Raw genomic sequence first — 14,384 nt, forward strand, 5'->3', positions numbered from 1 at the left:
AAGAACATGGGCCTTCCTCAGAAAAATGGATACAACTTTACTCACCAAATCGGCGTCTCAGCAACTCCAAAAATTCATTGCGGAATTCTCTTAAAAACAAAAATAAAAAATGTTAAACATTCCACCAATTAACAGAGACAGAAACAGAGTGTATATTTTTAGTTGTTAATTATTGCAAACATTGCTTAGATCAACTAGATTTGCATTACAAGGCTTTCTTAAATGAAAAATACGATTGAAAGTCTTGTCAGGCAATTAATATAAATGGCAATACATAGAAAATTTATGGTTGCACAGATACCGTTTTTTTTATTGCCGAGTACCGATACTTGTGCTCAAGTACTCGCCGATACAGATTAGTTTACGGTGCGATTTGAGCTATACCTATACAAAACGGATGAGCTCAAAATCGCACTTCAAAGGATCTCATGTGATATGAACAGAAATGCAGTGCGATTATTGTCCAAATCACATGCACTTTCCTGCACCACTCCTGTGTGAACCCAGGCTGAGGCCACTATGACAAGCCTGGGAACATACAGAAACAGTGGGGAAAACCACGTTTCATCCAACCATAGTGCAAGCACAGCCTATATGGTAATGGCAACGCCGCTCTGAATTCAGGAAGATTCAAGCATCATTGTCTCACTATCACAGAAAGGTGCATTAGGTGGTCAGGGTCTTAGAAATTAGCAATCTTTCCTTGAGGCACTATGAAGACATCATCTCCCTGTAATTCCAAGCTCATACCAACCCAAGACACAGGCTGGAGGGACATGAAACAGGCCGTAATTGGAAGAACGAACCCCCCTAAATAGCGCAAATCAGGTTTTTCACAATAAAAACAGATTTGAGTTCAAATACATATTTGTATAATGATTTAACACATTTGATATTATGTATTTTTCAATCTGTATTCCAAAAGCGGCTTTTTTTTTTTCTTCCTGTGACCGCCAGCAATTATCTAAAAGCTCCTTCCGCTGTTTCCCTGCAGATAGGCTGGGAGAGAGCTAGGTCACATGACAGCTATATATGGAGTTTGGAAAACGGTACTTAGATGTTTTTTTTTTTTTTTTTTTAATTAAAATAGTTACAGTGCCATCATCCATATATAGAAATAGAAGGGACAATGTAAATTAAACAGCGTGTTTAGTATCACTTTGATTTAACAATTTTGAAACAAATAATACTCACTCTGAAAAATAATCCATAAACTGTTGGGGATTCTCTGAGGCAAGCAGTAGCTGCCTCTGGTGAGACTCTGACAAGCAGTGACATTTGAAGCCATTCTTGAATGTGGGAAAAAAAACAAAAAACAACATGTTAAATATGGAATTACATCTTTTTAAATGATCTAAAATGCAACAAAGAACACTTTCAAATAAAAGAAAAAAAAAAATTATAATTCACATTGTTTTCTAATACACTCAAAAAAATATTAAAGTGGTTGTAAAGGCTGAAGGCTTTTATCGTCATTCAGTGTGCGTCCCCCCCCCCCCCCCCACCAATACCTACCTGAGCCCGATCCTGATCCAGCAATGTGCAGGAGAGCCGAGGTTCTCCAGAGACTCTCTCTCTCTCTCTCTCTCTCTCCTGATTGTCTGAGACACAGCAGCGGAAGATATTGGCTCCTGCTGCTGTCAATCACAGCCAGTTAGGAGGGAGATTCCCGGGAGAGCCTCGGCTCTTGTGCATATTGCTGGATCAAACTCTGGCTCAGGTAAGTAATAGGGGGGGGGGGGAAGCAGAACCCTGAAGGGCAGGACTGAGCCACACTGCGAGTGTGCCCGCACGAGTGCCCCCAGAGCAAGCAGCTTGATCTGGGGACACTCGGCAAAGAGAGAGGGGCCAGAAGCACCGGCGGGGGACCCGAAAGAGTAGGATCGGGGCTGTTCTGTGCAAAACCACTGCACAGAGCAGGTAAGTATAGGTTTATTATTTTAAAGAAAAAAAAAAAAAAAACAAGGCTTTAGAACCACTTTAAATGGCCAGAGATACTCCAAGTGATAAATAATTTACTTCAATGAAAAAGCCACTATGAAAAGATTAGATATTTCATTTTTTTATTAACAAAGAGTAAATACATTGGTACTGATGTATCCAAAGAAACAGCTCACTGACCGAGGACATTACAATCTAGAGGTGCACCCAATGGAAATTTTTGGTGACAAAGCACTCTGCCAAAACCAAAAGAGAGTTTTAAATATGTATATATATATATATATATAAGTGCAGCCCCATCAGTGCCCATCAGAGCAGCCCCATCAGTGCAACCTCATCAGCACAGCCCCATCAGTGCCCATCAGAGCAGCCCCATCGGTGCCCATCAGAGCAGCCCCATCGGTGCCACCTCATCAGCAAAGCCCCATCAGTGCCCATCAGAGCAGCCCCATCGGTGCCCATCAGATCAGCCCCATCGGTGCTCATCAGAGCAGCCCCATCGGTGCCCATCAGAGCAGCCCCATCGGTGCCCATCAGAGCAGCCCCATCGGTGCCCATCAGAGCAGCCCCATCGGTGCCCATCAGAGCAGCCCCATCGGTGCCCATCAGAGCAGCCCCATCAGAGCAGCCCCATCAGGGCCCATCAGAGCAGCCCCATCAGGGCCCATCAGAGCAGCCCCATCAGGGCCCATCAGAGCAGCCCCATCAGGGCCCATCAGAGCAGCCCCATCAGGGCCCATCAGGGCCCATCAGAGCAGCCCCATCAGGGCCCATCAGAGCAGCCCCATCAGGGCCCATCAGAGCAGCCCCATCAGGGCCCATCAGAGCAGCCCCATCAGGGCCCATCAGAGCAGCCCCATCAGGGCCCATCAGAGCAGCCCCATCAGGGCCCATCAGAGCAGCCCCATCAGGGCCCATCAGAGCAGCCCTATCAGGGCCCATCAGAGCAGCCCTATCAGTGCCGCCTCATCAGCGCACATCAATGAAGGAGAAAAATTACCTGTTTGCAAAATTTTATAACAAACTATAAAAACAGTTTTTTTTTTGAGGGGGGGTTCAAAATTTTCAGTCTTTTTTTGTTTATATTCAGCAAAAAAAAAAAAAAAAAAAAAACGGTAGTGATACTACCAAAACAAAGCTCTATTTGTTTGAAAAAATGATAAAAATTTCATTTGGGTACAGTGCTGCATGACCACGCAACTGTCATTTAAAGTGACACTGAAAGCTGAGAATTGGCCTGGGCAGGAAGGGGGTTTAGGTGCCCAGTAGGCAAGGGGTTAATGTATTCCCTGCATTAAAGTGTTACTAAACCCACAACAGTAAAATCAGTCTGTATATGCAGAAAAGCATGCTTGTTATACTCACTGTGGAACCTAAGGGGTTAGCCTCTGCATTGTGTACAAAGGCTGTTTGATCCTGTCTCCTCTGATCCTCACTTTATTTTACTGTCCCAATTTCACCAGCTAATAATACAGAGCCTTGGGGGCACTCTGCACAGTTTGGTGTGTATTGCTAGAGAGTTTTTTTTTTTTCTTGGGAGGGTGCATGTGATCAGCACAGGGCCAATCAGTACTGTCCAGACAGAGGGTGAGGGGGCCTACGGCCTCATAGGACAGTCAGAGGAGAATGAAAGCTCCTCCTACAAGCTTTAACCAGTGCTTGGCCAGACACCGATAGAAGTCACAGGACTGCTATATACTGCTGTTGATAAAAAGGTATTTAGCAGTTTATATTTACTAAAATAATTGCATTTCCATGTACTGTGTACTGTGGGAGACCAGATATAGTGAATGCAGGGTCCTGGGTTTAGTAACACTTTAAGGTAAAAATTTTTAGGTAACAATATAGCGCCCACCCATGTAAAATCAGATAGTTGAGCCACTGTATTACCACCCCAACTGCCTGCCTGAACAATAACATACAGCATGTCACCACAACCAAGCAGTAGTATGGCATTTATAGAGTTAAATCAGGGGGTGAGGTGACATAATATTGCATCCTCACCACCTGAGAGTGTAAATCGCTTTCATGGGAGCAGCAGTCCCTCTCTCACTTGTAAACAATTCCTTAGGGATTCTTGTACTATAATCCCTGATAGTAACACTTCCTACAAGTATGAAGCTTGAAGCACGCTCTAACAGGAAAGGAAATTCTTCCCCTTTATCCTAGAAAGTGGGATGCCGGTGTTCCGTGAAAATTACCTACCCGTGAGAAAAACCTACCCCTCGTCACTTCCGGTTCACGGCACTGTATGGAATGCAGCGCTTACATTAAAACAGCGGGGCTGCAATACGAATCATCTCCGCTCCTGTGCCTGTCACTTCCCTGCTCTCGGCAAGTAAATATAAAAGCGGCGGCGGGTGTATGTAAACATAAATCACGGAGACGCCAGCCACTTTTATATTTAGTTGCCGAGAGCAGGGAAGTGACAGGCACAGGAGCGGAGATGATTCGTATTGCAGCCCCGCTGTTTTATTTAACCGCCGCGTGGGTAGGTTTTTTCCACGGTACACCGTCCTATTTCCATACTAGTGCGCATGCGCACTAGTCTGCTCCTCTGTTGTCCCTTTAGGTATCCGGCCCTGTGAGCATGCGCACTGCTGCGCTGCTCAGCTGTTCCTGGCCGGAAGTGACGAGGGGTAGGTAATTCTCACGGGGTAGGTAATTCTCACGTTACAGGCATTTCATTGTATACTAGTGATCAACCGATATCAGATTTTCCTTGCCGATACCGATATTTTGACCATTTCATATCGGTATCGGCCGATATTCTCGTACATTTAAAAGATTTTTTTTTTTTTTTTTTTAATTTTAGCACTTTACAGGTACTCTTGTTGAGGGATCTGGGGGTCTAAAAGATCCCAAACCCCTCCTCTGCACTTAAAAGCATTCAAAACGCCAAGTTTGGCTGTTTTGAATGCTGTCATTTTTTTTAATCTGGCGCCGAGTACCCAGAAGTGATGTCATGATATCACTTCCGGGTTTTTACACGAAGACCCGATCAGAGCCAAATGCGGCTTTGATCAGGCCTTCGGCGGCCGTGCAGGCTGGTTGGCCGGGTCTCCCGGTGGGACGGGAGACCCAGGGGAGCCGCGGAAGGCGGCGGGAGGGGAACGTCCCCTCCCGCTCCATGTAATGACAGCCGAGCGACTTCTCAGCTGCATCGGTTGTCATTACAAGACAGCCGACCATCGGCTATGGATGCCGGTACCGGGGTGATGTCTCTAGCTGCAGGCATCATTCTGGTACAACACTTTCCTGAAATATCGGCAATATTGGTAACCTTGGTGGCCGGTTCCGATATATCGGGGAAAGTGCATATCAGCTTTGCCGATAATCGGTCCATCCCTACTGTATACATCCGAACATATCATAGGGTAGAAATATACGCTTTCCCGACCAGCCTGTGTGACATTAACCACTTGGCCTCCGGAAGATTTTACCCCCTTCATGACCAGGAAGGAATAAAAAAACAGCAAGATCGCCTGTCATTGTACAGAGCTCCCTTCCCTGAATTGTGGAGTCGATCAGTGGGGTGGAGGACGTGTGTGTGCCCCTCCTACCTGGAAGCACTGATGACGTACCAGATACATGATCCAGTCCAGAGCACCTGCCCTGCAGCAGGGACAGTTGGGAAGTAGTTAAGAGTGAGGAATGGCCTCAGCCTACACTTCTTTGTAAACTACACCCCCCCCCCCCCCCAAGTGTTTTTACACCGCCCTGAGAGGCTTAATCATAGAGGACCTTTATGATTAAGCCCCAGCAAACCAGTGATCCAGTGTAGAGTGGGGAATGGCCTCAGCCTACACTTCTTTGTAAAACACACCCCCCCCCCCCCCCAAAAAAGTGTTTTTACACCTCCCTTAGAGTCTTAATTATAGAAGATCATATCATATGACTAAGCCCCAGCTGTGAGGCGAAACGCGCCAGCTGGGGGTGGTTTGCAGAGAAGTGTAGACTGAAGCCGTTCCTCACTCTTAATCTCACACAGGCTGGTTGGGGGAGCAGTATTTGTTCTACTCTTCTTTCTAAACACATCTTAAAGAGCAGTTCCAGTCCTTTTTGTGATTATTAAACGTCAGCAGCTACAAAAAAGTGTAGCTGTTGACTTTTAACAATTACACACTCACCTGTCCCACGATCCAGCAATGCGGCCACCCGAACCCTCAGTTCTCTCCCTGGCATGGCAAGCGTGGGCACCTGGCTATGACAGCTTGCGGCCTCACAGCCGGGTGCGCACTGAGCATACGCAAGTCGCACTGTGCCTCCTCAATGGCCGGGCAATCTTCAGGACTTCTGACGTGTCCCAGAAGATTGCAGGGAGGGAGGGGAGAAGAGAACTTCCGCTGAGTCGCCTAGGTGGCCCAAGCGGAAGTGGGAATGGGTACCTGTCAACACTAGGTACCCGCCCCCCCCCCCCCCCCCCCCCAAAAAAAAGATGACATGTCAAATGTGGCATAGAAATGGGGAGCGGAGTGCTTAAAGGGCAACTTCCACTTTTAGGTGGAACTTAGTTTTAAATGCGCTGTAATGAGACGCGTTGGCGTTGACATGAATGGAGGCGTTGAGAGAGTGGTAATGCCATGGCTCCTTTCACACCAGATCGTGGGTGGAATCGTCTGACGCCAAAAAGAAGTTCCAGAACTTATTGTGGGTGACAGGCATCCTGCGATTCTGTTTGGGTGTATCGTCAGATGACAATTGCAGCAAAATCGCGCAGTGATTGGAGGTGCCACTGAAAGGAACGGGGATCACAAGCGTATTACGCGTTTTGTGATCGTGGGCAGCAATCCAGAACGTAAATATTGGCGCAAACACAACCTTGTGTAAAACACTGTTCACCACAATGCAGATAATTGGCACAAAGCGCTGACAGGCGTTCGCGAGGCTTCAGAAACGCAGATAACGCGCCTCTTGTGACACTCGTGTACACGGATCCTGGGGGCTCACATAGACTTTCATTACACCCATTCATGCTGTGCCCACAACACACAATGCGATCACTCCTCTATGACAAGCTAGGAGGGCCGGTAGGTGATCATAGGACGTGATCGCTCGGCTCCTCCTAGCACCATACACTGTGTAGTACATACACCCACCGAGCCCAGCCCGGTATGTCCTCACCTCGTCCCGGCACTGTTTCTGGCACATCTGGCAATACCATCGTAGCTTCTGTAGACCCTTCGATTTGATGCGATTGGCGATCGCCTTTGGGGTAAGGAAATCCGCCTTCCCCATCCCGACCACACTACCAGCCGATTTCCGATTCCAGGATCTGACGTAAGATCTGATTCCTCGGCGTCACCACGCACAGAACGGGCTCCGAACAGAGGAACGCCCCCTTTTTCCGCTGCCCTGCTCTAGTGAACATGTGGCGGCCATGTTTGAAATGGGCAAAAATAAATCTAGTGGGTGTGTATTTTTTTATGTCATATTAGGTACAGATTAATAAAGGGCGGCTGCATATTGAGGCAATGCATTATAATTTTGCACGAGAGTGCACTGAAGAATTACAAATATATTTCAACAAACAAATATTGTACCTGCTGAGATCTGAATGATAAATGATTTCCCCACCTGCAAAACTGGCCGATTCTGTATACTGGACACTGCTTGTTCTGTATGCTGGGTGTCATTACCAGTATCTGTTCTCAGGTTTAAAATAGATCTTTAGGCACAACTTTTTTTTATTTTGGATAGAGCAAGGGAGAGTTATAACCCTGTCAGATTTTTTCCTCCATCTGTGTCCCATTTCTGAGATTTCTCTTTACTTCCTGTCCCATAGCCCGAGCCGCTGATAGAAAACATAGGGCCCCCTTCAACCCCACCCCTGGCCCCTCCCCAGACCCCGCCTTGAAACAAAGTGCAGGTTTGTCTTCAAGTGATATTTATCATGCCACACCATTCCATCTATGGTAAATATGTGCAAAATGCAGTGCAGTCACCACACCATGTCATGCATGGTAAAAATGTGCAGAGTGCAGTGCAACGCAGTATAATCACCACACCATGCCATTCTTAATAAATGTGTGCAGTCAGAATGCAGTGCAACACAGCACAATCACCACACCATGCCATTCATAGTAAATATGTGCAGTGTAAAGCAGTATAATCACCACACCATGCCATTCATAATAAATGTGTGCAGTCAGAATGCAGTGCAACACAGCACAATCACCACACCATGCCATTCATAGTAAATATGTGCAGTTAGAGTGCAATCACCACACCATGCCATTCATAGTAAATGTGTGCAGTCAGAATGCAGTGCAACACAGCACAATCACCACACCATGCCATTCATAGTAAATATGTGCAGTCAGAGTGCAGTGCAACACAGTACAATCACCACACCATACCATTCATAGTAAATATGTGCAGTCAGAGTGCAGTGCAAAGCAGTACAATCACCACACCATGCCATTCATAGTAAATGTGTGCAGTCAGAGTGCAGTGCAACACAGTACAATCACCACACCATGCCATTCATAGTAAATATGTGCAGTCAGAGTGCAGTGTAAAGCAGTATAATCACCACACCATACCATTCATAGTAAATATGTGCAGTCAGAGTGCAGTGCAAAGCAGTACAATCACCACACCATGCCATTCATAGTAAATGTGTGCAGTCAGAATGCAGTGCAACGCAGTACAATCACCACACCATGCCATTCATAGTAAATATGTGCAGTCAGAGTGCAGTGCAACGCAGTACAATCACCACACCATGCCATTCATAGTAAATATGTGCAGTCAGAGTGCAGTGCAACACAGTACAATCACCACACCATGCCATTCATAGTAAATATGTGCAGTCAGAGTGCAGTGTAAAGCAGTATAATCACCACACCATACCATTCATAGTAAATATGTGCAGTCAGAGTGCAGTGCAACACAGTACAATCACCACACCATGCCATTCATAGTAAATGTGTGCAGTCAGAGTGCAGTGCAATGCAGTACAATCACCACACCATACCATTCATAGTAAATATGTGCAGTCAGAGTGCAGTGTAAAGCAGTACAATCACCACACCATGCCATTCATAGTAAATATGTGCAGTCAGAGTGCAGTGCAACACAGTACAATCACCACACCATGCCATTCATAGTAAATATGTGCAGTCAGAGTGCAGTGTAAAGCAGTACAATCACCACACCATGCCATTCATAGTAAATATGTGTAGTCAGAGTGCAGTGAAAAGCAGTATAATCACCACACCATGCCATTCATAGTAAATGTGTGCAGTGAGAGTGCAATCACCACACCATACCATTCATAGTAAATATGTGCAGTCAGAGTGCAGTGCAACGCAGTACAATCACCACACCATGCCATTCATAGTAAATATGTGCAGTTAGAGTGCAGTGCAACGCAGTACAATCACCACACAATGCCATTCATAGTAAATATGTGCAGTCAGAGTGCAGTGCAACGCAGTACAATCACCACACCATGCCATTCATAGTAAATATGTGCAGTTAGAGTGCAGTGCAACGCAGTACAATCACCACACCATACCATTCATAGTAAATATGTGCAGTCAGAGTGCAGTGCAAAGCAGTATAATCACCACACCATGCCATTCATAGTAAATATGTGCAGTCAGAGTGCAGTGCAACACAGTACAATCACCACACCATGCCATTCATAGTAAATATGTGCAGTCAGAGTGCAGTGCAACACAGTACAATCACCACACCATGCCATTCATAGTAAATATATGCAGTCAGAGTGCAGTGTAATGCAGTATAATATTCACCCCCAATCAGGCTGTGCTGCAGGAGCAACGATCAGATTCCCCTCTGCTCCTGGACTCTGCCTGCTGCCGCCGCTGCCCGCCTCACAGCCTCTCGCTCTCTGCCTCGGGCTTCACTCAGAACTGAACGGAGGAAGATCACTCCGCCAGGGAGGAAATAGGCAGCCGCAGCGCCAGGCAGCCAGGACTTGAAGTTTATCCACCATGCGGAGCGAGCCCGGGAATACACATGCGCCCGAAATTGCTAAAAAAAGTCCCTCCACTCCCACCAGCACAGAGAGAGGCCCAGAAAATAGCAATTACACCCCCGCTAGTAGGAGCAGCCGAATAGGGGTGTAATTTAGAAAGGCTGTTTTTTTTAACCAGACTGTCACTGACTAAGGCTGCCTGGGCCCCCCTGGTGAGCTGAGGACACCGGGCCCATTACAACAGGGCCAGGCGTACCGGCTTACCAGCAGCCCCACACATAGCCAAACAGGAAGTGAGAGGAAATCCCTGTAAATTAGCAAGAGGAGGTCTAGCCCCCCCCCCCCACGAAAATATTAAATGTTTCAGAGGAAGGTAGAGGGGGGCCGAACTTCCAGGGGACCTCGCCGCAGCCAGGTTTCCTGGAAGTGTCAAAAACAGGTACCCGTTCCCTCCTCACCGAAAGGTGCCAAATGTGGCACCGGAGAGGAGGAGGAAGCAGATAAGAGAAGCTTCCACTTTTGGGTAGAACTCTGCTTTAAGGCTGCGTTCACATGTCAGCTTATAATCGCGGGCAGAACCGCCGCGGTTCCGCCCGCGATTCGGAGATTTATTGCAAATCGCGGGACGCCTAGCGTTGCCCGTTGATTTGCAATAGCCCCCCAAACGCCGAGCGATGTTGCCGCGATTTACGCCCGCCGAATCGCGGCAACATCGCGCAAACAAAATCGCGGGACGCAATACGCTCCAAAGAAGCTCTTGTACTTTTTTGGAGCGTATTGCGTCCCGCGATTTTGTTTGCGCGATGTTGCCGCGATTCGGCGGGCGTAAATCGCGGCAACATCGCTCGGCGTTTGGGGGGCTATTGCAAATCAACGGGCAAAGCTAGGCGTCCCGCGATTTGCAATAAATCTCCGAATCGCGGGCGGAACCGCGGCGGTTCTGCCCGCGATTATAAGCTGACATGTGAATGCAGCCTAAGGGAATTCGTTGAAAACCTCCAGGTCACCAGAATGAGTGTCCCCATTGGAAGATTTCCCATCTATTACTTTTCTGGGGACAACCCAAAATTTGGGATTTTCTTTCACTTTCAATGATAATAGTAAACAGGACACATAGAGAGGGTGAATCTCCTTAAGGGAGGCACAGACAGCAATAATATCTGACAGGTGTTTTAATACCTCTCTACTCTATCTAAAATTAGGAAAAAAGTTTTGCCTCTAGTCATATTTTAATGCACAGGGCCACAACAAGGATGTACAAGCACATACTTCCCAACTTTCTGAGATGGGAATGAGGGAATCTATTGGCAAAAGTATGTAGCTATAGCACACTCCTCCCGCCTCCCACGTTAAAGAGTATTGTACAAAAAATGATTGCTTAAACCCCCAAGTGCTTTTTTACCACTTTTATTCCTTTATATAAACTCACAAGATGGGCATGATAAACTGGCATGTAAAGGGTTCATCCACTCCAGTGGGAGGACAGGCAGCGGGGATCCGGGGAATCTTTGCTGGTTCCGGCTGTGCTGGTGGCTCCCAGCACTTCAGGGTACGCGGTGTCCCTCAGAGAAGAGCCGCTAACTTTACTTCCAGGTAGAAGGCGGAGTGGGAGGTGCGCGGGTTTGAAGCATGCGTGCTTCTTCCTTAGGCTACCACATACAATTACCACAGGCCTGAGGCCTCCCCCCAGACCACCGTCCGTCAAGAGCACTGTGTGTGCATTATTACAGGCCTTTTCTGACCATTGGCATCCAGGGCACTGTGCATTACAGGCCTCCTCTGACCAGTGACCACCGGCATGGCGGCATCCAGAGCACTGTGCATTACAGGCCTCCTCTGACCAGTGACCACCGGCATGGCGGCATCCAGAGCACTGTGCAATACAGGCCATCCCTCATACTTGAAACCACCATTCAGCACTCTGCAGCATTACAGGCCTCCTCAGATCTCCATCCAGAGCACTCTGCAGCATTACAGGCCTCCTCAGACCATCCAGAGTGGCTAAATCTGTATCTGTGAGTTTGTTCAAACCTTAATATCATAAATAATAACATGATATTAGATTTTTTTACTCCAGGAGTATATACTGTAATGAGTTTGGAAATTCTATAGAAAAATTGAATAATGCATTTCAATTAAACTAAACACATTTGATTTAGTTGACTAAAATTATTTTATTCAAATAAAACGTACTGGAGATTTTAGTCGACTAAAAATACGTTGACCAAAATGGGACTAAAACTAAAATGGCATTTTAGTCAAAGACTATGACTAAAACTAAATCAATTGCAGATGACTAAAATGGGACTAAAACTAAAAATGGCATTTTAGACAAAAGACTATAACTAAATCTGAATGCACAGTGTCTGCTTGGGATCTGTGCACCTTCACCTGCCCATGTCGTGGAGCCACTGCACCTGCATCCATAGAAACATAGAAAAGTGACGGCAGAAAAAGACTGAGTAGTCCATCAAGTCTAAAAAAGTGACAATATAGATGCCGCGCTGCTCTGATTATATGCTCAAAATAAATAAAAACTTAAATTAAATAAATGAAATTACTTTAATGACAATATATGTGTCCAACTCAATGATCTAAACATGTGCTCATATATAGGGAGATATCAAAAAGCCTCTTATGGTGCATTATTATGGTAAAGTTGAAAGCATTTTATTTAAAATCCAATGCACTTACATTTTAAAACTTTCAAACATACTTAAATTCAAAACTCCCAGGCCTCACTTCTGCATACAACGTCACTTCCGGGCCACGCTTGCCTCAGCTCCCCCGTTATGTTACGGGCTACATGACTTCATCAGGGGGTCAACCCCCTGATGAAGTCACATGACCCGTGATGTAACAAGTAGGGTGAGCAGAGGCAGGTGGTCCACCCCCTGATGAAGTCACGTGACCCATGAGGTAACAAGTAGGGCGAGCAGAGGCAGAGGGGGGGCCCCAAGTGACATCATATGCGGAAATGAGGCCCGGGAGTTTTGAATTGAAGTATGTTTGAAAGTTTTAAATATAAGTGCATTGGTTTTTAAAAAAAATGCTTTTAACTTTACCATAATACTGCACCATAAGAGGCGATTTGATATCTCCCTAGATATGAGCGAGGCATGTGGGAAGCATGAATTAGATGTGGTATTAAAGGTACAATACAGGTATTTGATCCAGGAAAAAGTACCAACGGAGAGCCCCCTAGAGGTAGAGAGGAGGAGAAGGAGGCGATCACCACTCCAATAGGGGAGGATAATCATATACGTGCTATTGGACACTCACCTTTGAGGTGAGAGTTTTGAGAGAACAGAGCACCAGGGTGGCACAAAGTGTATGAAGGTCTGAAGCACTTATTGGGAGACACTAAATGAGGATTTATCCATGGGACTGGTTTTGCACCACTACTATATAAGCATAGTGCAATTGTATCACACAGAGGCGTAACTAGAGCCTTCAGGGCCCCGATGCAAGAAACCATGAAGGGCCCCCCCAGATCCCTGGCCGGGGCCCTTCCCTTCAAGCCCAGGGCTCTTCCCACTAATCCTGCGGCTCTTTACTCTCGTTGCATGGCCTTTTATTACGGTCCCGCAGCAGGATCCTTTCACAAGTTCTGCAGTGGGCTCCCTTCCTGCAATCTTTGGGCCTCCCCACAGTGGTGCAATGCCAGGGCCTGGTCGCAAGTGTGACTTTTGCAATCCTGGAAGTTCACCCACTGGTTTGCTACTGGGCCCCCTGGAGCATGGGGCCCGGTAGCAATCGCAACCCCTGCAACCCCTGTAGTTACGCCCCTGGTATCACATGAGTTTGATTTTACTGGACTTTACCGTATAATTGCATCACATGAACTTTATTTCATTGGACTTTATTATGAACGTTTAATCACTGAGTTGGACACAAATATATTGTCGTTAAAGTAATTGCATTTACTGTATTTAAGTATTGGTGATCTAAGTTTTTATTTGTTTATTTTGAGCACATAATCATAGCAACACAGCATCTATATTGTCACTTTATTAGCACTAAGTACCGATTCACATTTCTGCGATGCGGGAACGCTGCGAATATACAGCGTGTTGCCGCATCGCATCCGCACCCCTGGCAGTTCACACTGCCATATGCGATACGCTGGGGGTGTCAATTAACAGTTAACGACACCCCCAGATCAGATCGCATATCGCAGTGCGATATGAAAGTTCGCACAGAATCGGATCACACTACTGTGAACCACCATGCGATCCAATTCTGCTGTGGACCAAAAAAAGGGTCCTGTGCGAGTTAGGTGCGATTGCGGTGCTAATTTAGTCATACATACTGTATGGCTGAATTTGCACCGCACAGACATTGCATGTAATTTTAGGAGCAGTGCGCTCCGAATTACATGCGTTCTCTGTGATCGCAGAAATGTGAACCAGCACTGAGCCCCGGTTCACACTTGTGCGAGTGCCGGGTTCGCATGTAATGTCGGAGCGCACTGCTCCGACATTACATGCGATCG

At 46.5% G+C, this 14,384-nt stretch overlaps 1 protein-coding gene across 1 annotated transcript in view; it reads right to left on the reverse strand.

Moving 5' to 3' along the window:
• Positions 1–7,245, reverse strand: part of KIN (Kin17 DNA and RNA binding protein) — a 57,587-nt gene extending 50,342 nt beyond the window's left edge. The window contains exons 1-3 of the mRNA XM_082255136.1: positions 7,066–7,245; positions 1,195–1,289; positions 46–89 (exon numbers count right to left, since the gene is read on the reverse strand). Of these exons, the coding sequence (XP_082111262.1) occupies positions 46–89; positions 1,195–1,289; positions 7,066–7,179 (253 nt within the window). The 5' untranslated portion in view covers positions 7,180–7,245. The remainder of the gene's footprint in view (positions 1–45; positions 90–1,194; positions 1,290–7,065) is intronic.
• Positions 7,246–14,384: the final 7,139 nt, after the last annotated feature.

The sequence above is a fragment of the Pelophylax lessonae genome (assembly GCF_965119305.1).
Source record: "Pelophylax lessonae genome assembly, chromosome: 4".
NCBI classification, from domain to species: Eukaryota; Metazoa; Chordata; class Amphibia; order Anura; family Ranidae; genus Pelophylax; species Pelophylax lessonae.